The sequence below is a fragment of the Coregonus clupeaformis genome, chromosome 1, assembly GCF_020615455.1.
Source record: "Coregonus clupeaformis isolate EN_2021a chromosome 1, ASM2061545v1, whole genome shotgun sequence".
Taxonomy (NCBI): domain Eukaryota; kingdom Metazoa; phylum Chordata; class Actinopteri; order Salmoniformes; family Salmonidae; genus Coregonus; species Coregonus clupeaformis.
The window spans coordinates 52,216,779-52,244,701 of record NC_059192.1 but is presented as its reverse complement, the minus strand read 5'-3'; the positions used below and the strand labels follow the sequence as shown (position 1 = coordinate 52,244,701).

At 43.3% G+C, this 27,923-nt stretch overlaps 1 protein-coding gene across 4 annotated transcripts in view; it reads right to left on the bottom strand.

Moving 5' to 3' along the window:
* Positions 1 to 17,275: 17,275 nt before the first annotated feature.
* Positions 17,276 to 27,923, bottom strand: part of LOC121570502 (potassium voltage-gated channel subfamily KQT member 5) — a 178,887-nt gene continuing 168,239 nt past the window's right edge. For 2 of the 4 annotated variants that reach the window (XM_041881982.2, XM_041881972.2), the window contains exons 10-16: positions 25,244 to 25,479; positions 24,260 to 24,368; positions 21,990 to 22,121; positions 21,564 to 21,698; positions 21,163 to 21,282; positions 19,350 to 19,476; positions 17,276 to 18,480 (exon numbers count right to left, since the gene is read on the bottom strand). In XM_041881982.2, the coding sequence (XP_041737916.1) occupies positions 17,386 to 18,480; positions 19,350 to 19,476; positions 21,163 to 21,282; positions 21,564 to 21,698; positions 21,990 to 22,121; positions 24,260 to 24,368; positions 25,244 to 25,479 (1,954 nt within the window). In that variant the 3' untranslated portion in view covers positions 17,276 to 17,385. Of the gene's footprint in view, positions 18,481 to 19,349; positions 19,477 to 21,162; positions 21,283 to 21,563; positions 21,699 to 21,989; positions 22,122 to 24,259; positions 24,369 to 25,243; positions 25,480 to 27,142; positions 27,188 to 27,923 lie in introns of all 4 variants that reach the window. The other 2 variants (XM_041881965.2, XM_045221813.1) reach the window with 2 other exon arrangements.

Below are 27,923 nucleotides of genomic sequence, written 5' to 3'. Positions count from 1 at the left end.
ATCTTAAATTTACAGAATAATGTCAGTCCTTGATTCCCAACACAACTCCAATCAACCCCAGTGATGCACATAGCCTCCAAAATGCAATTTTTAATGAAATAGTATTTGCCAAGCCTATGTGAAATTGTCAAAACATCAAAGAATATTTTGTAAGGGATGATTTTGTGAACTAGCCTGATATCTGATCCTCTGCCTGCGTCACACCTTGTCACGTGACGCACGTCAGCCCCCCTCTCTCTCTCTCTCTCTCCTGTCGTATCGTCCTATTGCTCCTCTCATATGACAGAAGAACAGAGACACAGGAAAAGATTTTAGTAGTTAATGCAATCACTGAGTTATCTCAACCATATTCAACATTCCTTCGTTCACCCATTATTCACTCTAAGACTAAACTCAGAACTAAATAGATCGCTCAAAAACATTTTTATTTTATTTTAATCCGTCATTTAATTTACTTCATTATACTCCGTCAACATATATTTAATGTATAAATTCACTACATCTCAACAAATAGTTTCATGTTCAAACAGCAGCCGCTTTAAACTATAAGATTCGTGTTAAAATCTCTCCTCTTTGTTCCCACGTCTGTGTCTCCCTGTCTCCCCCTGCAGTGTAACAGATGTGTTGTTTAGTAAAATCCCACGCATGCGCGATACATTCAAAAATACTTTTTCACCGTGGAAGGGAGATTCTTAGATCTCTCCCCAACCCCAAATAGACGGTTAACAGTCCGGCTGTACCCCCGTTTCCCCCTCATAGTCAAACAACATTTAACAGCGCTCACAAAACATAGAACTTGAATTCCACATACAAACATAATTTAAGAGGCTTTAATCCATCGCAGTGGACCTCTACGGTCACATGTTAGCATGCAGCATATTAGCATTTAGCCTTAGCATTTAGCCTTAGCCTGTATGCACCATGTAGCATAAAAACAATGTACCCGACATTGCGTCTTTAATTACTTTTTCCTTTGTCCTAAATTTAGGCTGCCGTGAGTATGGCTATTTATATGAGCGGTCCCCCCCACGCAAATATCCCGTCGGACAGAAGATGGGCAAGCAACCCCCAATAAATCTACAACCAAACCCCAGTCTAAGACTGACCTGAAACCCATAACGCGTTACCAGGATTTATGGCCCACCATGCGGTCGCCCGTTTGTTACGAGGGCTTATCAAATCCTGCAATGTCCTAACTTGTATACATATCTTGGCCCCGATTGTTCTTGACTTACTATTCAAGCAACACATCTCTATAAACAATCCATAAACTCTAACCACTTTTGCGCTGTTTTTAAAATTTTATAATGATTAGCCAGACCCCCAGTCATCAGCAATAACGCCACCCGAGGCACATTTCGGTCCTAAATGGTACATTTCTCCAGTGTACAATCACATAGCATCCAAACCAACAACTTCCAAAGCTGTGAGGAAAACTCACCCTTTTCTGGCACTTCAGACCGAGTTAGCTTGGCGGCTACGAATGCAACAAAGAAGATTTGCAGACCAGCCCCACGTTGGGCGCCATTTGTCGTATCGGGTGAATGGTGGCAATTATTGCTGATAAACAAAGGAGTCCGCTCATACTGAACTTTGATCATAAGGTTTATTCAGATCACAAGCTTTCAGCATAAGTGACAGATGACATGACATCCGGAGAGCGACGCCTCAGAATGGCCGCTCTGTCTCTCTTTCGTTTAGCCCCTACTTATAAACAATGCAAAAAGATGGGCTCCCTCTTCTGGCCAATCACCAGTCTCCCCTGTCTACAACACACTTCCTGTCTGTTGTATGTGACGTTACACTAAAACATTCCCTCTTGATACTAAAATCAACATTCTTTCAGTTCCACTTAAAAACATTTAACAACGTCATAATCTCAATACACGACAGAGTGATTGAGAAATAAGTGTTGCGTTTCTCTTTCCATTTTAGCGACCCCCAAATCAAAATGCATTACTCCAAAATGTAGCTGGTTGTCTTCAAAAGGCTCTAATGAGTGCTCAGTGACTAAAGATGCCTGCAATTAATACATAAAAAACAACACAAAGCTTCAAATTCAAATAATTATGATTAAATTAATCAATATAGGAGTTCATAACAATTAATTACAAGACCTTACTATTGTGGCAAGTGTGTGTAGGTAGTACATTTTATGTTAAGGTGTTCTATATATCACAAACTGTTTCTGCATATTAATTTGGACAGTTCTAAACAGTATTTTGACATTGGGCTATTTATCAAAGGTTATTGTCAACATGAAGCAGCGACAGCATCATTTTCAACGTATGTTTAGGAATATAAATGGAACTTTCAACATTAATTTAATTTCCAATAGTATTCTACTTAATTTGGTAAAAACTGCTGAATGAGTCCAAAAACGTGATGTGATTTATTTATTTTTTATGATTCACCAGAAATCATGAAAATTGGATTGACTTGCCTACTCATATGGGGTTAGGTTTGATAGCCAGAAAAAGCATACAACCACATTCTTCCCAAAAAAGCTAGCTAGCTAACGTTAACGTGCCACTAGAGATCCTGGTTCGAATCCAGGCTCTGTCGTAGCCGGCCGCGACCAGGAGACCCATGGGGCGGTGCACAGAGAATGGCCGGTAGGGATGTAGCTCAGTTGGTAGAGCATAGTTGTGGGTTCGATTCCCACGGGGTGCCAGTATGAAAAAAATTACAATACTAACTGTAAGTCGCTCTGGATAAGAGCGTCTGCTAAATGACTAAAATGTACATCTAAAATGTAGATAGGTTTGGTTGAAGAAACTCCCTCGCCCTTTACCTCCCCTCCTAATAAAAGTGAATGTAATTGCTGAATTTGACCTGTGATCCCAAATCAAATGTAATATTTTATAAGTTAAAAGCTAAGACAAAATGAAACTTCATGACATTGAACAAAAATATAAACACAACATGTAAAGTGTTGGTCCCATGTTTCATGAGCTGAAATAAAAGATCCCAGAAATTTTCCATAAGCACAAAAAGCGTACTTTTTGTAATGCCAATCCTGGTTATAGGTCACAATCCTTCGTATGAACTGCCAACATTATTACGCATATTATTAGTTAATTGTGGAAATAAATGAAGATATCATAGATTTTTTAAAATATATATATATTTTTAAATAACTGTATACATATTTTAAATATGTTATTGGACCATGAATAGATTTGGCTCATTAATCTATACGGTCCAAATAATGATGATCCACGGTTCTTTGAAAATATATATACAAATGTATTACATTTACATTTCCGTCATTTAATAATAATAATAATATGCCATTTAGCAGACGCTTTTATCCAAAGCGACTTACAGTCATGTGTGCATACATTTCTATGTATGGGTGGTCCCGAAGGATTACTTTTATACTATCCCAGGTATTCCTTAAAGAGGTAGGGTTTCAAGTGTCTCCGGAAGGTGGTGAGTGACTCCGCTGTCCTGGCGTCGTGAGGGAGCTTGTTCCACCATTGGGGTGCCAGAGCAGCAAACAGTTTTGACTGGGCTGAGCGGGAACTGTGCTTCCGCAGAGGTAGGGGAACCAGCAGGCCAGAGGTGGAAGAACGCAATGCCCTCGTTTGGGTATAGGGACTGATCAGAGCCTGAAGGTAAGGAGGTGCCGTTCCCCTCACAGCTATGTAGGCAAGCACCATGGAAGCACCATGGTCTTGTAGCAGATGCGAGCTTCAACTGGAAGCCAGTGGAGTGTACGGAGGAGCGGGGTGACGTGAGAGAACTTGGGAAGGTTGAACACCAGACAGGCTGCAGCGTTCTGGATGAGTTGTAGGGGTTTAATGGCACATGCAGGGAGCCCAGCCAACAGCGAGTTGCAGTAATCCAGACAGGAGATGACAAGTGCCTGGATTAGGACCTGTGCCGCTTCCTGTGTAAGGTAGGGTCGTACTCTGCGAATGTTGTAGAGCATGAACCTGCAGGATCGGGTCACCGCTTTGATGTTAGCGGAGAACGACAGGGTGTTGTCCAGGGTCACGCCAAGGTTCTTTGCACTCTGGGAGGAGGACACAACAGAGTTGTCAACCGTGATGGCGAGATCATGGAGCGGGCAGTCCTTCCCCGGGAGGAAGAGCAGCTCCGTCTTGCCGAGGTTCAGCTTGAGGGGGTGATCCGACATCCACACTGATATGTCTGCCAGACATGCAGAGATGCGATTCGCCACCTGGTTATCACTCATCAAGCCTAAAAGCAATACAAGACTCTATTATTATGATGGGAGATTATAATACGGTTTTAAATACCTCAATGGACCGTAAAAGAAATCATACTACGAATTCCTATTTTGTTGCACTACAACCTGTAATTAAATGGATTTCTATTTGGATTTCATGTAATGGACATACACAAAATAGTCCAAATTGGTGAAGTGAATTGAAAAAAATAACTTGTTTCAAAAAATTCAAAAAAATAAATAATGAAAAAGTGGTGCGTGCATATGTATTCACCCCCTTTGCTATGAACCCCCTAAATAAGATCTGGCAACCAATTACCTTCAGAAGTCACATAATTAGTTAAATGAAGTCCACCTGTGTGCAATCTAAGTGTCACATGATCTCAGTATATTTACACCTGTTCTGCAAGGCCCAAGAGTCTGCAACACAACTAAGCAAGGGGCACCACCAAGCTAGCGGCACCATGAAGACCAAGGAGCTCTCCAAACAGGTCATGGACAAAGTTGTGGAGAAGTACAGATCAGGGTTGGGTTATAACAAAATATCAGAAACTTTGAACATCCCATGGAGCACCATTAAATCCATTATTAAAAAATGGAAAGAATATGGCACCACAACAAACCTGCCAAGAGAGGGCTGCCCACCAAAATTCACGGACCAGGCAAGGAGGGCATTAATCAGAGAGGCAACAAACAGACCAAAGATAACCCTGAAGGAGCTGCAAAGCTCCACAGCGGAGATTGGAGTATCTGTCCATAGGACCACTTTAAGCTGCACACTCCACAAGAGCTGGGCTTTACGGAAGAGTGGCCAGAAAAAAAGCCATTGCTAAAAGAAAAAAAGAAGCAAACACATTTGGTGTTCGCCAAAAGACATGTGGGAATTCCCCAAACATATGGAAGAAGGTACTCTGGTCAGATGAGACTACAATTGAGCTTTTTGGCCATCAAGGAAAACGCTATGTCTGGCGCAAACCCAACACCTCTCATCACCCCGAGAACACAATCCCCACAGTGAAGCATGGTGGTGGCAGCATCATGCTGTGGGGATGTTTTTCATCAGCAGGGACTGGGAAACTGGTCAGAATTGAAGAAATTATGGATGGCGCTAAATACAGGGAAATTCTTGAGGGAAACCTTTTTCAGTCTTCCAGCGATTTGAGACTGGGACGGAGGTTCACCTTCCAGCAGGACAATGACCCTAAGCATACTGCTAAAGCAACATGAGTGGTTTAAGGGGAAACATTTAAATGTCTTGGAATGGCCTAGTCAAAGTCCAGACCTCAATCCAATTGAGAATCTGTAGTATGACTTAAAGATTGCTGTACACCAGCGGAACCCATCCAGCTTGAAGGAGCTGGAGCAGTTTTGCCTTGAAGAATGTGCAAAAATCCCATTGGCTAGATGTGCCAAGCTTATGGAGACATACCCCAAGAGACTTGCAGCTGTAATTGCTGCAAAAGGTGGCTCTACAAAGTATTGACTTTAGGGGGGGGTGAATAGTTATGCACACTCAAGTTTTCTGTTTTTAATTCTTATTTCTTGTTTGTTTCACCCCCAAAAATATTTTGCATCTTCAAAGTGGTAGGCATGTTGTGTAAATCAAATGATACAAACCCCCCAAAAAATCCATTTTAATTCCAGGTTGTAAGGCAACAAAATAGGAAAAATGCCAAGGGGGGTGAATACTTTCGCAAGCTACTGTATATTGGAACTAGTGGATATACAGTGCATTCGGAAAGTATTCAGACCCCTTGACTTTTTCCACATTTTCTTACGTTATAGCCTTATTCTAAAATTGATTAAATAAAAAAATGTCCTGTTCAATCTACACACAATACCCCATAATGACAAAGCGAAAATAGGTTTTTAGATATTTTTGCAAATGTATTAAAAATAAAAACCAAAACAATTTCTGCAGTGTTGAACGTCACAAGAACAGTCGCCTCCATCATTCTTAAATGAAAGAAGTTTGGAACCAACAAGACTCTTCCTAGAACTGGCTTTTAGAAATTTCTGTAAATGTATACAGCAACAAAAAAATGGAAATATCACATTTATGTAAGTATTAAGACCATTTACTCAGTACTTTGTTGAAGCACCTTTGACAGCAATTACAGCCTTGAGTCTTCTTGGGTATGACGCTACAAGCTTGACACACCTGTATTTGGGGAGTTTCTCCCAATCTTCTCTGCAGATCCTCTCAAGCTCTGTCAGGTTGGATTGGGAGGGTCGCTGCACAGCTATTTTCAGGTCTCTCCAGAGATGTTAGATCGGGTTCAAGTCTGGGCTCTGGCTGGGCCACTCAAGGACATTCAGAGACTTGTCCCGAAGCCAATCCTGCGTTATTTTGGCTGTGTTATTAGGGTCGTTCTCCTTTTGGAAGGTGAACCATTGCCCAGGTTGAGGTCCTGAGTGCTCTGGAGCAGGTTTTCATCAAAGACCGCTCTGTACTTTGCTCAATTCATCTTTCCCTCGATTCTGACTGGTCTCCCTGCCGCTGAAAAACATACCCACAACATGATGCTGCTACCACCATGCTTCACCGTAGGGATGGTACCTGGTTTCCTCCAGACGTGACGCTTCCCATTCAGGCTAAAGAGTTCAATCTTGGTTTCATCAGACCAAATAATCTTGTTTCTCATGGTCTGAGAGCCTTTAGGAGCCTTTTGGCAAACTCCAAGCGGGCTGTCATGTGCCTTTTACTGAGGAGTGGCTTCCGTTTGGACACTCTACCATAAAGGCCTGATTGGTGGAGTGTTGCAGAGGTGGTTATCCTTCTGGAAGGTTCTCCCATCCCCACAGAGGAACTCTGGTTCTTGGTCACCTCCCTGACCAAGGCCCTTCTCCCCCGATTGTTCAGTTTGACTGGGCGGCCAGCTCTAGGAAGAGTCTTGGTGGTTCAAAACTTTTTCCATTTAAGAATTATGGAGGCCACTGTGTTCTTGGGGACCTTCAATGCTGCAGATATTTTTTGGTACCCTTGCCCAGATCTGTGCCTCGACACAATACTGTCCCGGAGCTCTACGGACAATTCCTTCGACCTCATGGCTTGGTTTTTGCTCTGACATGCACTGTCAACTGTGGGACCTTATATAGACAGGTGTGTGCCTTTTCAAATCATGTCCAATCGATTGAATTTACCACAGGTGGACTCCAATCAAGTTGTAGAAACATCTCAAGAATGATGAATGGAAACAGGATGCACCTGAGCTCAATTTCGAGTCTCATAGCAAAGGGTCTGAATACTTATGTAAATAAGTTATTATTTTTATTATTCTTTTATAAATTAGCAACAATTCCTACAAACCTGTTTTCGCTTTGTCATTATGGGGTATTATGTGGAGAATGCTGAGGATTTTTGTTTTTTAAATCCATTTTAGAATATATACACTACCTGTAAAAAGATTGGAAACACCTACTCATTCAAGGGTTTTTCTTTATTTTTACAATTTTTTACATTGTAGAATAATAGTGAAGACATCAAAACGATGAAATAACACATATGGAATCATGTAGTAACCAAAAAAGTGTTAAACAAATGTATATTTGAGATTCTTCAAATAGCCACCCTTTGCCATGATGACAACTTTGCACACTCTTGGCATTCTCTCAACCAGCTTCACCTAGAATGCTTTTCCAACAGTCTTGAAGGAGTTCCCACATATGCTGAGCACTGGCTGCTTTTCACTCTGCGGTCCAACTCATCCCAAACCATCTCAATTGGGTTGAGCTCGGGTGATTGTGGAGGCCAGGCCATCTGATGCATCACGCCATCACTCCCCTTCTTGGTCAAATAGCCCTTACACAGCCTGGAGATGTGTTGGGTCATTGTCCTGTCGAAAAACAAATGATAGTCCCACTAAGGGCAAACCAGATGGGATGGCATATCACTGCAGAATGCTGTGGTAGCCATGCTGGTTAAGTGTGCCTTGAATTCTAAATAAGTCACAGAGAGTGTCACCAGCAAAGCACACCCACACCATCACACCTCCTCCTCCATGCTTCATGGTGGGAACCACACTTGCAGGGATCATCCGTTCACCTACTCTGTGTCTCCCAAAGACACGGTGGTTGGAACCAAACATCTCAAATTTTAACTCATCGGACCAAAGGACAGATTTCCACCGGTCTAATGTCCATTGCTCGTGTTTCTTGGTTTATTTGCAACAATTCGAGCATGAAGGCCTGTTTCACACAGTCTCATCGGAAGAGAGATGTGTCTTTTACTTGAACTCTGTGAAACATTTATTTGGGCTGCAATTTCTGAGACTGCTAACTCTAATGAATTTATCCTGTGCAGCAGAGGTAACTCTGGGTCTTCCTTTCCTGTGGCGGTCCTCATGAGAGCCAGTTTCATCATAGCGCTTGATGGTTTCTGCGACTGCACTTGAAGAAACTTTCAAAGTTCTTGAAATGTTCCGGATTGACTGACCTCATGTGTTAAAGTAATGACGGACTGTAGTTTCTCTTTGCTTATTTGAGCTGTTCCTGTCATGAAATGGACTTGGTCATTTACCAAATAGGGCTATCTTCTGTATACCACCCCTACCTTGTCACAACACAAGTGATTGGCTCAAACGCATTAAGAAGGAAATAAATTCCACAAATTAACTTTTAACAAGGCACACCTGTTAATTGAAATGCATTCCAGGTGACTACCTCATGAAGCTGGTTGACAGAATGCCAAGAGTGTGCAAAGCTGTCATCAAGGCAATGGGTGGCTACTTTGAAGAATCTCAAATATATAATATATTTTGATTTGTTTATCACTTTTTTGGTTACTACATGATCCTATGTGTTATTTCATCGTTTTGATGTCTTCACTATTATTCTACAATGTAGAAAATAGTAAAAAGAAAGAAAAACCCTTGAATGAGTAGGTGTGTCCAAACTTGTGACTGGTACTGTATATCTAAGAAATACTTATCTTACTCCAGAAATATATAATATTACAAAGGAAGAAGGTAATTAAACTTACCTCTGATCGCTTCTGGCTATGAACCCACACAAAAAAATATCCTCAGGATTGAAGATGTGCGCTTCACTTCAAGGCTGAGCCATGGTGGCGATTTGACGGACAACTTTGAGAGCCAATGGACTTAAGAGTTTTGATGACAAGCTATTCTGAATACATTTCATTGGTCAAGGGGTCGTAAAATGTTCCTACAGACGTAAAGGGGAACCAATATTATTGATTAATGTACAAAAATTAAAATCACTAAATTTTGAGTTACACGGTTTTCATCCGACAGCGATGATATAATAATATAAATCTATGTAACTGAAGTGATTTGTTCAAATGTAAAGGAGTAAAAACTAAATTACTTCATTCAGAAATTACTTGAGTAAGAGTACAACTTTCCACTAGATCAGGGGTGTCAAACTCATTTTAGCTCAGGGGCCACATGGAGGAAAATCTATTCCCAAGTGGGCCGGACCGGTACAATCATGGTATATATAACTTAAAAACAACAACTTCAGATTGTTTTCTTTGTTTTAATACTATCAACATAAAACATAAAGCTGGAGCCTAAGGACAGTGTGTCCAAAATAGTACAAGCACAACATCACTATTAATCATAAAACACCTGAAGTTTATTTGAAAATTCTAAAGAAAAAGAACACACAAACACACAATGTCTCAGTGATTCACATAACTGTTTCACAGATCACAGAACTATATCAGGGTGTCATTTCTCAGGCAGAAATGTAGATACAAATAATGAAATCCTGTTCCCCAAACAAGTGCAAGAACCACAGAGTCAAGAATAGGTTAAATATACAAATAAAATAAAATCAATTAAAAACAATAGCACATCAACATAAAAACATATAAACATAAAGCTGGAGCCTGAGGACAGTGTGTCCAAAAGCACAACATCACTATTAATCATAAAACACAAATTATTTGAAATTCTGAGGACAAACAACACACAAACACACAATGCCTCAGTGATTCACAGAAGTATATCACAGATCACATAACTATATCAGGGTGTCTCATGCAGCACTTTAAGTGGGGTTGCATAGTTTATTTGACTCCTGATACCTGGCATCTTTTAGCTTTCACCAGCGCATCAATATCAGGCGTCACATCCTGAGTGGCAGCCAACTTCAGGATGTGATTCAAGTGCTTGTGCGTGAGCCTTGAGCGCAGCTTTGTTTTATTCATGACGTTATCCATCTTTAATGACTTGCAACACAAAGCCTCCTGGTGCAAAATACAGTGAAAAGTCCAAAAATCACGTCCTCCATTTGCAGATTGCACTTTCTCTCTGAACTTTGTCACAACGCCTGCTTTTTTCCCGATAATTGAGGGCGCACCATCTGTAGCCAGGCTGACAGCGCGGGACCAGTCCACTCCGACCTTGTCCAGCGCGCCGACGAGTGCAGTGAAAATATCAGCTGCTGTCGTTGTATCTGTCATCGGCACCAACTCCACGAACTCCTCGGTGACGGTCAATGTGTCATCAACTCCGCGGATGAAAATGGCCAGTTGTGCAACATCTGTAATGTCCGTGCTTTCATCAATTGCAACCGAAAACGCAATAAATGACTTTACTTTTTGCTTCAACTGGCTGTCCAAATCCACTGAAAGATCGGAAATCCTGTCTGCAACTGTGTTTCTTGTCAGGCTGATATTTGCAAAAGCCTGGTGCTTTTCAGCGCACACAATCTCTGCTGCCTTCATCATGCATGTTTTTACAAATTCACCCTCACTAAATGGTTTTGAAGCCACTGCGATTTCATTAGCAATGAGGTAGCTAGCTTTCACTGCAGCGTCACTGATGTCTCGGCTGTGAGTAAACACAGACTGCTGTTTCTTCAGACCCACCAACAGTTCATTCACCTTCTCTCTTCTCTGCTGTCCTTGAAAGTTGTAATATTTGTCGGCATGAAGACTCACATAGTGGCAACGAAGGTTATATTCTTTAAGCACTGCAACATGCTGTGAACACACCAAACATACAGCTTTCCCATTCAATTCTGTGAATAAATAGAAGGATGACAATTTTTCTTGGAACACTCTGCACTCTGCGTCCACTTTTCTCTTTTTTGACAGAGACATATTGGGGCAATGAGGGTGCCAAAGCACATAATGTTAAAAGTAGAAGCCGTAATAAATATCGCGGGCAAAACAAAGTAGCTCATCCGGACTGGCTGCACTTGCTTGACCTATTTGCTCTGCCCCGGTATAAACAGTTTGCTTGCTTAACACAATTGCTATTGCGCCATCCAGTGGACACAATTGGAACAGCAGTTTCTTTTATTGAAAAATTGCAGCTCATTTTTATACTTTACAAAATCATCTCGCGGGCCGGATTAAACCCGTTTGCGGGCCTGGTCCGGACGTTTGACACCCCTGCACTAGATGTTGGAACATTGCTGCGGGGACTTGCTTCCATTCAGCCACAAGAGCATTAGTGAGGTCGGGCACTGATGTTGGGCGATTAAGCCTGGCTCGCAGTCGGCGTTCCAATTCATTCCAAAGGTGTTCGGTGGGGTTGAGGTCAGGGCTCTGTGCAGGCCAGTCAAGTTCTTCCACAACGATCTCGACAAACCATTTCTGTATGGACCTCTCTTTGTGCAAGGGGGCATTGTCATGCTGAAACAGGAAAGGGCCTTCCCCAAACTTTTGCCACAAAGTTGGAAGCACAGAATCGTCTAGAATGTAATTGTATGCTGTAGCATTAAGATTTCCCTTAACTGGAACTAAGGGGCCTAGCCCAAACCATGAAAAACAGCCCCAGACCATTATTCCTCCTCCATCAAACTCTACAGTTGGCACTATGCATTCGGGCGGGTAGGGTACTCCTGGCATCCGCCAAACTCAGATTCGTCCGTCGGACTGCCAGATGGTGAAATGTGATTCATCACACCAAAGAACGCGTTTCCACTGCTCCAGAGTCCAATGGCGGCGAGCTTTAACACCACTCCAGCAGGCGCTTGGTATTGCCCGTGATGATCTTAGGTTTGTGTGCGGCTGCTCGGCCAAGGAAACCCACTTCATGAAGCTCCCGGTAAACAGTTATTGTGCTGACGTTGCTTCCAGAGACAGTTTGGAACTCGGTAGTGAGTGTTGCAACCGGGGACAGACAATTTTTAAGTGCTACGCACTTCAGCACTCGCCGGTCCCATTCTGTGAGCTTGTGTGGCCTATCACTTTACGGCTGAGCCGTTGTTGCTCCTAGACGTTTCCACTTCACAATAACAGCACTTACAGTTGACCGGGGCAGCTCTAGCAGAGCAGAAATTTGACAATCTGACTCGTTGGAAAGGTGGCATCCTATGACGGTGCCACGTTGAAAGTCACTGAGCTCTTCAGTAAGGCCATTCTACTGCCAATGTTTGTCTATGGAGATTGCATGGCTGTGTGCTCAATTTTATACACCTGTCAGCAACGGGTGTGGCTCCACATACTTTTGTATATATAGTATATTTCTGTCTCAGCATAGGCTGTAGTATCAAACATGGTGGTATATACTGAATGGTGTTTGCTTCGCTTCTGCCTCTCCTCTCTGTTAGGCTAGTATCTACTTCAAGTGACAGCTCTTTCCAAGGTACATGGCTGCACAGTTTTCTGTAGGCTGTATATAGTGCAACTTGGTGTGGTTATATTTCATTCAATACATCCAGACCAAAAAGACAGTTTCATGTTTGTAGTTTATTTACATACGATAATACAATTCATTTAGCATTTCTCATCCACAGAGATTTTGTCATCTCTGTTATGTGCATTTTAATACATTTATTTGAAAGAAATCAGAATGTTAACATTATCAAGCATGTATTTTAAGGCCAGTTTTGTGTAATAAATGGTAGAGAAAATGTACTGTAGTAGATTTGCAGACATTGAACGTGTGTGTTGTCCCAGTTTCAGAAACTGGGCTTGCATCTGTATGAGTTCTTGTAGCTACGTATGCAGCCCAGTGGAGAAAAAATAGATATAATCATACCAAAATGCTGGAAAGGCACCACTTCTGGGTTGTTCCATATGATTTCATTTTCCGACTGCACCCCTTTTGATTTGAACTAAACCTTTCATGTTTGCCCATGGTGGAAGTGATCAGAAAGTGACTTTTTAGACCTGAACGCCATGCTCTACCAACTTCCCTCCCCTACCCAATTGTGCGCCGCCCCATGGGTCTCCCGGTCACGGCCAGCTACGACAGAGCCTGGATTCGAACCAGGATCTCTAGTGGCACAGCTAGCACTGCGATGCAGTGCCTTAGACCACTGTGCCACTCGGGAGGACAATAGCATACTCTTGAATACAGGGTGGGTGTCTATTCAATCATATAAATATAATTAATAGAATGGACCTATCCCTTCAGACCCCTGTAATTTAGCTGGTACACCATTGACTTTTACATTTAATTGAAACTTTAACTTCCAATTACTACCAGAAAGATGGCTGCTGGTCCACCCATTGTCAAATGTCAACTTGAATGGGAATGTATATTCTATCATCTATATTTCTATGATTTCAATAGGTTTCCTATTGACAGTTTAATTTATAACAATGGATAGTCCCACTCAAGTCAAAATGCTCTGATGTGTGGACTTCCAACCATCTTTGTGGTACCATTTGAAAGTTGAAATTTCAGTACATTTTAGTACATTTATCAGCCAAAACATGACATCCACCCTGTATTCAAGAGTATGCTGTCTCAACCGATGGCAGGCACAACACAAACACCTCCGATTATGTAAAATTGGGTCCAAGCTACAACATATATGAACATGAAAAAAATCTGAGTTCACATGTTTTTAGATAATTTACGTTAAAGCTCAAAAAATGACATCATTTTCATTTAAAAAGATTTCTTTCAATAAATCATGAAACAGTTTGACAACCCTGTTTGTAAGCTTTCAAATGATATCAAACTCACCCGTTTATCTTTTTCAGTGATGAAGACATGGATGCCTCATGGTAGGGTGGGGTATGTAAAATGGGTCAACTTTGAGAACCTCTATCTCCTGAATGTTTTGGCATTCAGGTCCAAAAAGTCACTTTCTGACCACTTCTCCCATGGGCAAACATGTATGGAAGGTTTCGTTCAAATTAAAAGGGGTGCAGTCAGAAAGTAATTGAAATCATATGGAACTACCATTTACAGAATAAACTGAGGGAAATGAACCATTAATGTCAGTGAAGTAAATTGTAGATGTGACTCGTTTCAGGAAATTAGGCGTATGTCGCAAGTCACTACTTCACAGGAGCGCCATTTGAACGTAAACCTTTTTTAAATATCATAATGCGTTTTTTGGCTGAAATGCCTTCTGGAACATTTCATGTGCCTTAATAACAAACGTGTATGCCATCTGTAAATACGAATACAATTGTTAAATTACGAGCCTAGTTGGTTTAGCCATGGAAAAAGACAGCAATCTTCCCGCTAGTTATGATTGGCTGAGATAAGGAGTGGGCTGGACATGCCGAGAGATGAGTTCGGATTGGTCTGCCATTTAGCACACTTCTGTCTATAATATGAGCTGGTCAGTATGTGTAGGTAATGCTTTCTAATGTGGCTTTTTTGAAAGATATCATGTAGTAGAACTGCATAAGTGTTGCTCTCCACTTTCTGGATGACTGAGTTTTGAAATCAGTGGAATTAGAGTATGATAACTAAGGAGATGGAGAAAAGTCTGGTGTTTGATTGGAAATATGCAGACAGAGTCGAAAAGAGAACACACAGAAGGCTGTTGTATAAAACACCTGTTTTTCTGCATTACATCTTCAAACTAAGCGCATCCGTGACAGAGAGGGAGAAGCTTCCATCGATGTATACGGGTAAGATAGTCTAGCTAGCTACATTTTCAGATATTACATGTTTCTAATTTTGTCAGAAAGTTGTTTTCATTTCAAGTTAGTGTACTGTTAGGTAGCTAGCTAACGTTGAACCTGGTTGGTTAGCTACCTGCAGATTCATGCAGGGTAGTAACGTTATGAGTTGGGATTATGGTTCATTGTTTAGCTATCTAGCTACATGTCTAAACAAAAGACTCCACTATGCAAGTAACTATTTCAATATAATGTTTATGATGTCACTGCGACAAATGTCGATAGACGTAGCTGGTAAATTCGCTCTGAGTTTACGAACGCCCAGAGCACAGTCTGGCACTCCAGATTAAATTTCCGAACACTCCCGTAGTATAAACCAGCCTTTAGTCTTGAAATCTTTGGTTGTTTAGTACATGGCCTCACATGTGAATCCTTAAAGAGATGGCTAGGGCTAAAGCTTAAGAGGGTGTGAACGATGCTGAATGGGTGTATACAAAGAAGAGCTCTCCAGTAGGTACCAAAACATTCAAGGGCGATTTTCTCAAAAATGAGGTTACAAGTTTATCAACTTTCAAAGCAGAATACCTTTCCCATTGTTCCTCAACTGTAGTGTATGATATACCATTTTCTAGCTCTGACTCTCTACTTTTATCCAATGTAAAAAACACGATTTCAAATTTTGCTACATAAGACCGTATATCGAGCCGGTCGGTCACGTATAACTTCAGACTGCAGACCAAGCATGATATTATGAAAGAGTTCATACTCCATAGTTATCCAAGTGGATTCAATATTTAGTTCTGCCTCCAATGCATCTGGCCTCTGTACAAGTACCTCCTGTCTGTAGCGCATTTTTTGGATTATGTATCTGAAAAACATTTCATTACAGAGAATAAAACCACCAGTCACATATGCAGGTTCCAAAGTCTCCAAACAATTGTGCATTCAGTTGTGCATTTATCATACCAACTCCGCTCAAACACTGAGGCCATTTTCATACAAAATCCCATTTTAACACACAGCTATGTAGATTTTGCTGGTCACATCACACATATGAACATAAAATATACACATTCTACAGTATAATTGTTAATCAGCTAAGCCAATGCACAAATGCACCAATCAAAAAACTAAATAAAAACATAAACAAACATGTTGAATGAAAGATGTCATCGTTAACTCTACAGAATACATTTAAGACTGCTGTGCCTCTCTCTTTCAAGAACAAAAAGGTGCAACATAGAGAAAATAAAGCTGTCTGACACCGTTTGTGCATATTCTCATTCAAGAGCAGTCGTCTGTGTTCAGGCTGAGTGGCAGTCAGCAGTGCTGCTGCCTCGTAAGGCAGTGGGACATGCAAACAGACTAAAATCACATTCAGAAGTTGAGCTCGTTGACAGCAGACTTGTTACCATATTTGCCATCTACTTCCAACATGGCTTGTTCATGACTTTCCTGTCTGTGTATCTCTATGGACAGCATCATTAGTGATGACATTGGTTGGACAGTAGACACAATAAGACAAAATGCCCTGTGTGCTCTATTGGAAGTGCCAGGCTTGCAGGTTCACATACCACTACTTTAAGGGGACTAAATCATGGTGGATCAGGTCCTCTCTCCCTGTATTTATGATCGAACTCCTCTGACTTACTCTCACACCACTCACCTTTACATTGGCAAGTCTGTAACAAGTTCTGATCATTAAAGCTACTGACAAAGTGTAGGCTGGCTAACCACTTGTGGAGATGTCCCCAACCTGTCATTGACTAATGCTCATCCACTTTGAGGAGATATACTGTATTTATTTTCAGTTTGAAGTGTCCCCTGTTTCTAAAATACTGAATCTTACTGGCACTGTCAGATTAGAGCACCCAATCAGCATATTGGATTTGTCATCAAAATCAAATGGCCACCCAAGATTGTAAAATGTATTAAAAAAATTATTGATAACTTTACTATGTTATTATCAAATGAGTTATTGGATTATCTATTACTAAATTGTGATTATTTGTTATATTTGGGTAATAATTGCTGACTGCTCATAATTGCCTCCCAAGGGTTTGGAGGATCCATTAATGGAACATGCAGATAAACAGGTGAGATTTGGGCTTATGAGGTTGGACTCGGCCATCATGACTGTGTTTCCAGGGCTAATGAAGGGGCTCGGTTTAGACATGCATAGTCGAGAGAGCAAACATTACCACTATCTGACCATCCTCTCTTTTGTTCAATCTTCCTCCCTCATCTCCCCTCCCCCTGTTAGTTTCTCTACTTGTTCCTGTTTTAGGAAATAAGAAATAGTCCATGCAATGATATGTATTGGAGCATAAAGTGAGCCTGAAATCTTTGATTGAATAGAGTGAGAAACCCCCCCCTCTTATTCACTCCTATGGAATAGTTATTTTAGTCGTACGTGGGTAGGCTGGTTGAGGGACTCTGCACTGCCCGTTGTGGGGGTGCGGAGACCAGTCAGACTGCTTAAGGACCCCCCATCTTCAGTCCGCAGAAGGTCCAAGCTGCCAGTACCATCCGCTGTGGGATGGGACAGGAAGTCAAACTGGTCCTCCTGCGGTTCCAGGTCACACCCAGTGATGAAAAGGTCAGTCTCGCCCCAGTTGCTAGCGTCGGGGTCGCCATGGGAGTCGTCACTAAAACTGCTACTGTTGCCGAGGGGGGAGGACAGGTTAGGAGGGTTGTCCGCAGATGGCTGGGTGAGGTTGTGTGCCGACAGGGACTTCCCCAGCCCCTGTCCCTGCTCCGAGGGCTCCCCGTCACATCCAGAGGAAAGCACCAGCATGGGGTCCACCTCCAGGCTCATGTGCCTCCTCCAGGGGCCCTCCTCCCTCAAATGGGGCCTTCCCCTCAGCTGCACCCTGCCCCGGGTATGTCCACCCTCTCTGTCCCCCTCCTCTCCATCATCCACCCCGGAGTCCACCACCATAGAGAGGCCTGAGCTCTGCTCCAGCCTACCCCCTCGTGTAGCATCCGGGGTGGGGCTGAGGGGACGTCTTTGCTGGGGGCCCGTGGGGGGCAGCTGAAGGGTGGCAGCACCAGCGGATGGTGGAGGGGGTGGGAGGTCAGGGAAGTGCGCTCGCCTGGGGAAACTACTGGCCGTGGTGAGGAGCGGGTAGGGGCTGTCAGGGGGCAGGAGAGGCGAGGGCGTGAGGGATGCAGTGGAGGCAGGGTAGGAGGGGGGGCAGGTGTTGAGGGTGAGCTCGCTGGGGGCCAGGATGAGCTGGAGGCCCCTGGAGAGATGGTGGCCTGTTGTTGACTGGGACATCCCCCCACCACTTCCATGCCCCCCTCCGCCCTCCCCTCCCAGGGGGGAGCTGGAGGACAGGTCCTTGCTGCGGACGGAGCTCTGGTAGTCGGAGGTCTGATGCTCCAGCTCGAACAGGGGCAGGGAGGAGAGGGTGAGGGTAGACGAACCCTTTTGTAACACCTGCCTGTACACATCCAGCAGAGAGTCCAGCTTTGACTCTATGGATGTCACCTGGCGGAGGGGAGGGGGGAGGGAGAGCGAGAGACATGACCGTTAAAAGCAGCAAGGGTTCACTGCACTTAAAAAATAATCTAGTTGATTCAACTAAATATGATTTAGTAACAGCCTTTTTTAGTTTACTCTACTTTTTGGTCAAAGTGTTACCTGAACTTAAAATGTTTATTTGGCTCAAACTTAGATCCAACTTCATAAAACTTTGGTTAGCGACACCCACACATTTAAATAGTGCTTTTATCATACAATGTTTTCAACTTACATATTTGACACGTTGACATACTGTACATGATTAGATTGTGCATGTTCCATTATACAGTAATTATTATTCAACAGGTCCTCCCCTGGGATATTGAACTAACAACCTCTTGGTTCATGAAATTCCTATCTTCCTGCTACGCCACCATGTCTGTGTCAATGACTGATTTCACCTGTTTTCCTACACTTTGCAATTCAAAGTAAATTTCAGCTCTGGTAAAAGTACACACACTACTTTATTTATCATAGTGATTAAGGAGTGACATTAAAACAGAAAATAATTAAATAAGTCAATCAAATCAATGATAGAGAATAGTCAGATTAACTGATATCTGACGCTGTATAAATATGTAAGTTGAAAACATTGTATGTTAAAATGTGTGGGTGTCCCTAACCTAAGTTTTCTCAAGTTGGAACTAAGTTTGGGCTAACAAAAAATGTTAAGTTCAGGTAACACTTTGACCGAAAAGTTTAGTAAACTAAAAAAAGGCTGTGTTCCAGTCACTAAATAATTATTAATTGAATCAACTAGATTTTTTTTACAGTGTGTGCAAGAGACACTTCTCTACGAGTACACACAAACTAATGTAATTGGCTTAATTGGTCACCTGTCTTTCCACCTTACACACACGTCCCAGCATACTCATGTCCTGCAGAGTGTCCCCGTCAGGGTGCAGCTTGTCCCTGATCTTCTTGTCCATGGGGATCTGGCCCTTACCCAGTATCTGATCCACCCTGTGATACACACACTTGTCGTATTAATCACAAAAAGTGGACTAATGGGTACATTGCCAGTCACCCCAGCCTCTTCTAAGGGCACTTCACAGCAGGCAACAGACCTAACTCTAATGGAAGCATGTCAGTGTTAGAGTTAGTTAGAACAGACACACCATACTATGATTAGATTCATCAACCCACGCTACAGAGTCACAGTTCAAACAACAAACCACAGGCTACAGTTAAAACACAATCATACAGTGTTTCTAAACTACAGCTTCAATCAACTACAGCGCAATCTACAGTGCATGTTAAAAACAACAATCTGCACCAACTAGTAACGACAGCCATTCTCTGTGTTCACAGAAGTTCCATGTTGAGAGATCCTTATTCATTAGCCAATCCTTTGGAGGAGGAACAGCGATTCTGTTAGATTGACAGCTGCATCTTTACTATGTCCCCTAAGCGCAGCAACATGCAGGATATTTGAGACAGACCTCACATTCATAGCAGCCCACATGAAAAAATATTATAGTATACTATGGTAAATACTATAGTATTCGCTGTAGTGTTTTTTTGCAGACTTTACTGTAGTATTCACTGTAGTGTTTAAAGTCCACAAACACACTACAGTGAATACTATACTGTAGTATACTGTAGTATTTACAGTTAACTATAGTATAAATATTGTAGTAAAATAAAACTGTAGTATATACTATAGTAATTCAAGAAGTGTTTTTGCGGACATTAATGTAGTATTTACTATTGTGTTTTTGTTTTATTATCTTTGACATAGAAGTGGAGGCTTTCTCCTTCAGGAAACACGCAGGAGAAATTGCACATTTTCCATAACCTCTAGGTAGGTAGGACAGAAACCCTGAAACCCTACCTCTTCAAAGAGTATCTTAAATAATCCCACAGCACCCTCACCACAACCGTGACTTAGGGTTAAGTGCCTTGCTCAAGGGCACATCAACAGATTTTTCACCTAATCGTCTTTGGGATTCAAACCAGTGACCTTTCGATTACTGGCCCAACACTCTTAACCTCTAGGCTACCTGCCGCCCCTACAGTATACTACAGTATATTCTATAGTAAGTACTACACATGATCGAGGGAGACTACAGTGTGTAGTATAATATTCTACAGTATACTACAGTTTACTATAGAATTCTATAGTAAGTACTTTTATTCTATAGTAAACTGTAGTCTTTTTTCATGTGGGAGCTTTACTTTTACCACACATTTGGGGATATGTTACACATGTAACATCTGCTAGGTGAATGCTTCCATTGGTCCATTGGCATTTCCAAACACCTTTATGTCATCAGGGAGTCCAAAGCTTCTAAAACTGGGTTGATTCAGTGAAAGCAGTGTGTCCTTTCTGGTCAATATATACAGAACTATGGTGCTCTAAATCTAAAGATCTAAAAGTGACCGGATAGTGTAAGCAATATGGTAGAAACTCTTGTAGTCCCATTGGAAGCCTGTAGGTTGAGCCATCACCATCTCACCTTTAAACCTATCCTGCCTCTGTAGATCTACAAACACAGGCTTTGTGCTCCCTGATGGACACATGGACATAGCACCATCTCCTTTCAAACTCTGTCCTCTGTGTGAGGAACGGGGGACAGGGTGGAGTTGGGGGTAGTGGCTAGGGGGTCTACGTTATTAGGGGTTGGTGTGGGAGGGGGGTTATCTAACCCTGGGGACTTCATCCCTGGGGCGGACTTCCTCCTGGCCTGGCTGTAATATAATTGCAGGGAGGGGGAGGACATGTTCCCAGGTTTGCTGCTCAGGGTGGGGCCCAGTCCAGTGGCCAGTCTGTATGGGAGAGACATGGGGGTCAGATACAACACACACACACACACACATATATACACACACACACACACACTCAAACACTTGAAGTGTAGCAAAAAAGGACAACTACAGGCACCACGTATGTACGAGCTACACGCACATTCTTTAAAACCAGACTAGACTACCACTACTAGAATCAACTACTAAACTACAATCTTTATAAAGTCACACATAGAGATGCATGAGATGTCTACAGTTAGCCTATGTTAGGCAGGAGAGTGGGGGGTGGGGGGTTGCCTAACCCTGGGACAGACTTCGTCCCTGGCATGGACTTCCTCCTGGCCTGGTTGTAATATAAGTGCAGGGAGGGAGAGGAAAAGGTCTTGACCCTGGGGCTCAGCAGCTGCTGCTGAGGAGGACCCACTATGGTGTCCAGCCTGGGAGGAAGAGGTACATAGGAGGGTCATACACACACACACACACACACACATACAAACACACACACACACACACACACACACACACACACACACACACACACACACACACACACACACACACACACACACAGACAGAGAGAGACAGACAGACAGACAGACAGACAGACAGACAGACAGACAGACAGACAGACAGACAGACACGTGAATAAAGTGGATAAGGTGAACATAGATATGAAGGTGTGTGTGTTTATGTGTCTGTCTGTCTGTGTGTGTGTGTGCGCATCTCACCTAGTCTGTAGACTCTTGATTCTGCAGAGCATATCCAGGTGTCCTGCAGAGTACTGCTCTATCACATCCTTCACATCGTACGGACGCAGAGTCTCCTTAAACTTCTTCTTTGCTACATGAAACTTCATGATCCTGAGTGGAAAAGAGGTGAGAATCAAACAGAATCATGTCATTGTGGCAACTACTTCAACTACCTCAACTAGCCGGTGCCCCCGCACATTGACTCTGCACCGGTACCCCCCTGTATATATACCCTCCCTACTGTTATTTTTATTTTACTTCTGCTCTTTTTTTCTCAACACTTACTTTTTTGTTAAAAAATAAATGCACTGTTGGTTAAGGGCTGTAAGTAAGCATTTCACTGTAATGTCTGCACCTGTTGTATTCGGCGCATGTGGCCAATAAAATTTGATTTGATTTGGGATGTAGCTCAGTTGGTAGAGCATGGCGTTTGCAACGCCAGGGTTGTGGGTTCGATTCCCACGGTGGGCCAGTATGGAAAATAAAAAATAATGTATGCACTCACTAACTGTAAGTCGCTCTGGATAAGAGCGTCTGCTAAATTACTTAAATGTAAATGTAAAATGTAAAATCTGATTTGATTTGATCTACCTGTCATCTCTTTGTCAGCCACTAGAGGGCAACAACAGCTTAACTACACATAAACCAGTATGTTCGCAAGAAGCTGACAGTTGTCACTTTAGCCTTTACCTTTTGTTTTCGGAGCATAGGTAAAATAAACATTACTCAGATACTTTCACAAGAACATTATGATACCTTAGCAGATGTCATGTCAACAAAACCTGACTGAGCTATTTTGAAACCCAACCACGCTAGAATTGTATTATACCTCTACCTTAATGTACAAGTACAGCTACTGCTGAGTGAATAATATTGATGCAGGTATGTGGCTCTCTACAGTTGATTCATTCTGACCCCCTAATGGTTCCAGAACTGCTTTAGTTGCTCACTATCCTCACTGTATAAATGGAAACCATCATGACAGATGAGCTGCTGTAATAACAGTTCTGACTGAGAGGGTGTCAACCCGACACCCTGGGAAAGCCAGGGGCACGTCTCTACTCCCACTGCCCACAGAGGGGGCCTGCTTAGCAAGCAGGCTGGGCAAAGGGAGAGGGGGTCCTCTGGAGCAACAACCTGTGGATGGGAATTGGGGTGTTGGCAGACAATCAAAATAGGACATCTTTCGACACCGTTAGAGAGAGGTGGGGGAGATGGAGAGTTAAAGGGAAATGGAAAAAGAGGGAGGGAGGGAGAGAGAGAAGAGGTAGTAAAAAGGAGAGTGAGAGGGGGTGAGGGAGGGAGAGGGTGAAGGAGAGGGAGAGGGGGAGGGAGAGGATGAAGGAGAGGGAGAGGGGGTGAGGGAGGGAGAGGGTGAAGGAGAGGGAGAGGGGGTGAGGGAGGGAGAGGGTGAAGGAGAGGGAGAGGGGGGTGAGGGAGGGAGAGGGTGAAGGAGAGGGAGAGGGGGTGAGGGAGGGAGAGGGTGAAGGAGAGGGAGAGGGGGTGAGGGAGGGAGAGGATGAAGGAGAGGGAGAGGGGGTGAGGGAGGGAGAGGGTGAAGGAGAGAGAGAGGGGGTGAGGGAGGGAGAGGGTGAAGGAGAAGGGAGAGGGGGTGAGGGAGGGAGAGGGTGAAGGAGAGGGAGAGGGAGAGGGGGTGAGGGAGGGAGAGGGTGAAGGAGAGGGAGAGGAGGTGAGGGAGGGAGGGAGAGACAGTACCAGTATGGTGGCCACATGAGTAAACAGAGACATGTTGCCGGTGGCAGAGTGAGTAAGGGGCCAGCTGTAACAGCCCCCCAAACTGTTCTCCCTGACCCATCACTGGGTTAGCAGAATCCCTTGAAGCACTCACAATCTCACGTCAGAATTAGACGTTCATCCATGGTTCTCAAACGTCAAATTTCGGAGTTCTTCCAAATGTCAAATTTTTGCACGTTAGGGTTAAGTTCAGGCATTAACTCCAAATTCTTAAGGTTAGGCATTGACTCCAAATGGTTAAGGTAGGGGTTAAGGTTTGGGTTAGGCTTAAAACTAAAATATCAAAAACAACTTTCTATCTCTGAATTCAAACTTGCAACCTTTGGAATCAGAGGCAGATGCTTACGCCCATCCCAAACAGGAACCTACTTCAAGGTGACAGTGCCCACTGTTGCCCCTAGTGGCCGGTTTCTACGTTATCTCCCGACATCCTCAGACATGGATGGACGTCGAATACTGACTTGTATCACGGGTGACCGGGCTGAAGCACTCACCTGACGGCTCTGATGACAGCCTTCAATGGAGCTGATAGGTCCTCCACGGTGACATCACAGTGGCAAACCCTGTCGCCGAATGCGTCATCATTCCCCATTCCTGTGTCCACTGAGAGACAGAAAGAGGGGTTGTGTCAAGTTAACTGGTCTCTCATACTGCCATGGCCAACTAGTCAGATTCCAACTGGCTCTTTCAACCCGTCACCATTGCAAGTCTTCCCCAGGTCATAATTATAAAATAGAATGCATTCTCAACCCACTTGAGGTGCTAAATTAAAGATGACCAAATAAATAAATAAACCTTCCTTACAGACTTCAGCGCCAAGCTGAAACTCAACAATATAATATTTATTTATATTTTTTCCTCAAATCAAAATTGGATCTCTAGCAGTGAAGACTGCTGAGGGGAGGACGGCTCATATTAATGGCTGGAACAGAGCAAATGGAATGGCATCAAACCATGTGTTTGATGTATTTGATACCATTCCACTTTTTCTGCTCCTGCCATTACCACGAGCCCGTTCTCCCCAATTAAGGTGCCACAAACCTCCAGTTAACTCTAGGAATAGTCACGATTTGCCAGCTCAGCTGTTTCCCGTATGTGTAGTGATTGAAGGATGCATACATCGTCTAGTCAATAATATGAGCGCAGTCTGAGAGTTTCTCAGGTCTGATTTATTGTTAGGATAGGTGTCCTGCAGAGGACAGATAAACTACACAGTGAGAGGCAGGGCGACAGAAACAGGGAACTGCTCAGTCAAGCACCTTCCTTCTCTATTAGAAGGTTACATACAGCTTGACTTCTCTGTTCCAATAGAGGTTTATATACAGTATGGCAGTGGACTGGACCTCCATATGTCATGTTGGAGGTTATTGGAACTTCTGTTGAATGTAAGTCGTGACTCTACCCTTGTGGACTTCTTATAAAACACATACCGTATATACATACACGCACACAGAAACCCACACATACTCTCCACTCACCCTCGGAGGGCGTGGTGCGTGATTGGCTCTTGAGGCGTAAGGAGGGTCTAAAGCGGGTGCGGTCGTTGAAGCTCCAGCTCTTCTGCACCTTGGTAGGGCTGCTGCCCGTCTCAGCGCCCGCCACATCGTTGCCCGGGGAACAGCGCCGGTCGTTGTTGATGGACGTCTGGCGGCTCTTCATGCTCTGGCCGCGAGGGCTTGCCATCCGTACCCGCTCCTTAAAGCTCAACTTCGTACTAGAGAGAGAGAGAGAGAGAGAGAGAGAGAGAGAGAGAAACACTGTCATTATGCATTCCACCTGAGAAAGAAAAATGTGTGCAGACAGAGCACACTCACAGTGTAGTGCAGTGAACTGTCCTTTCCTCAAACCCAAACATGCTTACCTCATCCACAACACACTTAGAGTACCCCATCTACTCTCTAAGAGAGTGGTCCCTAACCCACGGTCCTGAGGAACTACAGATATAGAATCTTAAATAGATCTAGTTTGCTACAGCAGGAAAATAATCCTGCAGCAACAGGAAATGTGAAATGTGTGGATTATAAATAATGGAAAATCAAGTCTGAAATTTCAAAATGGAAAACACAAACCTCAGAAGCCTTTTTAAACTTCAAATACACTACACTTGAAAAGTAATCCTGCAACAGGGTGATCAAATTAAGATCCTACATCTGTATAGGATGTGCATGCTTTTGCTCCAGCCCAGCACTAAAGCAGCTGAATCAGCTGGGTGGAAACAGAAGTCTACACTCTTAGAAAATAAGTTGCTGCCTAGAACCATAAAGTGTTCTTTACTGTCCCTACTTCCAAGTGGAACCCTTCACTAATACAAGGTTCTACGTGGAACCCTTTCACCACTAAAAGGGTTCTACCTGGAACCAAAAAGGGGTCTCCTATGGGGACAAATGAATAACCCTTTTTTTTATATGAGTGTACACACCTTGTAGCTCTCTAGGACCTATAACTCTTGTGGACTAGTTTTGTAGAGAGCAGTTGCAGTAGTATGACACTGACCACTCTTCTAAGACAAAGAAAAATACCAGGGAACACTGCAAGACTTACAATTCATACTGATGCATAGAATCACTGTTCCTACTACTTAAACTGTAGGCTACTATCTCAGTATCTCTAGGACACTTAGATCTGTATTGTGCCGGTGGGCCTGTGCTTAGACGTACTGTAGATTTATAGGCGGGTGGGGGGGGTGCAGAGAGCCTCTACCTGAAACACACCCTAAACCCCCCCCGCCATGGCAACCGGACAAGCATGCAATGCTGTGGATCAATCAGATGGTGTGACAGCAGGCCCAATGCTCAGGCTTGATTCTGCAGGCACCAATGATCAGTGAGCCAACTCCCAGATTCAGACTAAAGTTTTTGTGGAAACTTCAGGAGGGAATATCGCGCTCCAGTAACGATAAGGAAGTTATTAACGATAACATGGACCTTGCCCAAGCCTAGGTTAATGAAGATGCATCAGTGCAGTGTGATCAAAGTTCAGTCATGGTGGTGAATTCATGCAGTGGCACCATGCAGCCAAGCTGAGGGACCTCAGCAGACCAATGGAGATCGAGATGGACCGTAGAATTCAGACATTAAGGACTGTATTAAGAATTCAGATTTCTACACACAGAACTACTTCCGATACCCAGGGGGGCCAGGATACAGTTAGTTAGGGGTTGTGTCTGATAAGGGGATCCAAGGGAGGTGGGGGTCAAAACCAACAGGCAACAGGTAACAGGCAGCAATCCCATTAGACAAGCAAAGGGCAAGTACAATAGTTTTATTGAAGGGGTGGCAGTTTGGGGGTTCTCTCGTCATCCTCCATGCACCTGGCAGTTAGTCAGCATTCCCAGAGATCATGTGACCAGGGAGGAGCGGATGCTGGGTATTGAGTACCTCCTACATTTCCTTCTGAAGCTCCTCCTATTACTATGACCCTTACTACGGGGGTAGGGAGGAAGACAAATAGAGGAGGAAAGGGTTAACACACCATGGAGTAGGAAAGGGAGGGAGGAGAGACATCTGTACGGTCAATACTGTCAGAAGTATAAACGGGCGATTATGTATCTCACATTCTATGTTGTCAGTGCTGAAGTATAAATATAACTGGTGATTATATAACTCACATACATTTAGCTCTAGGCCTAGGAGTTTAAATAAAAAATATGAAGGTTAATTTATGGTGGTTATGTCCTTAGACTCTACACTCTTAGAAAAAAAGGTGTTATCTAGAACCTAAAAGGGTTATTCGGCTGTCCCCATAGGATAACCCTTTGAATAACCCTTTTGGTTCCAGGTAGAACCCTATTGGGATACATGCAGAACCCTTTCCCCAGAGCGTTCTACATGGAACCCAAAATATTTCTACCTGGTACTAAAAAGGGTTCTACCTAGAATCAAAAATGGACAGCCGAAGAACCCATTTGGAACCCTTTTTTCTAAGAGTGTAGAAGTCAGAAGTCATAAATTGTGAAGAAAAGATTCCAAAAGAGCAGAATAATCAGTCTCATACTCTCACACCTATACCCGTGTGCACACACACCCACACACACACAGACAGACACACACGCACACACAGACACACACACACGCACACACAGATGCACACACAGACACACACACAAACACACAGACACACAGACACACACACAGACACACACACACACACACACACAGT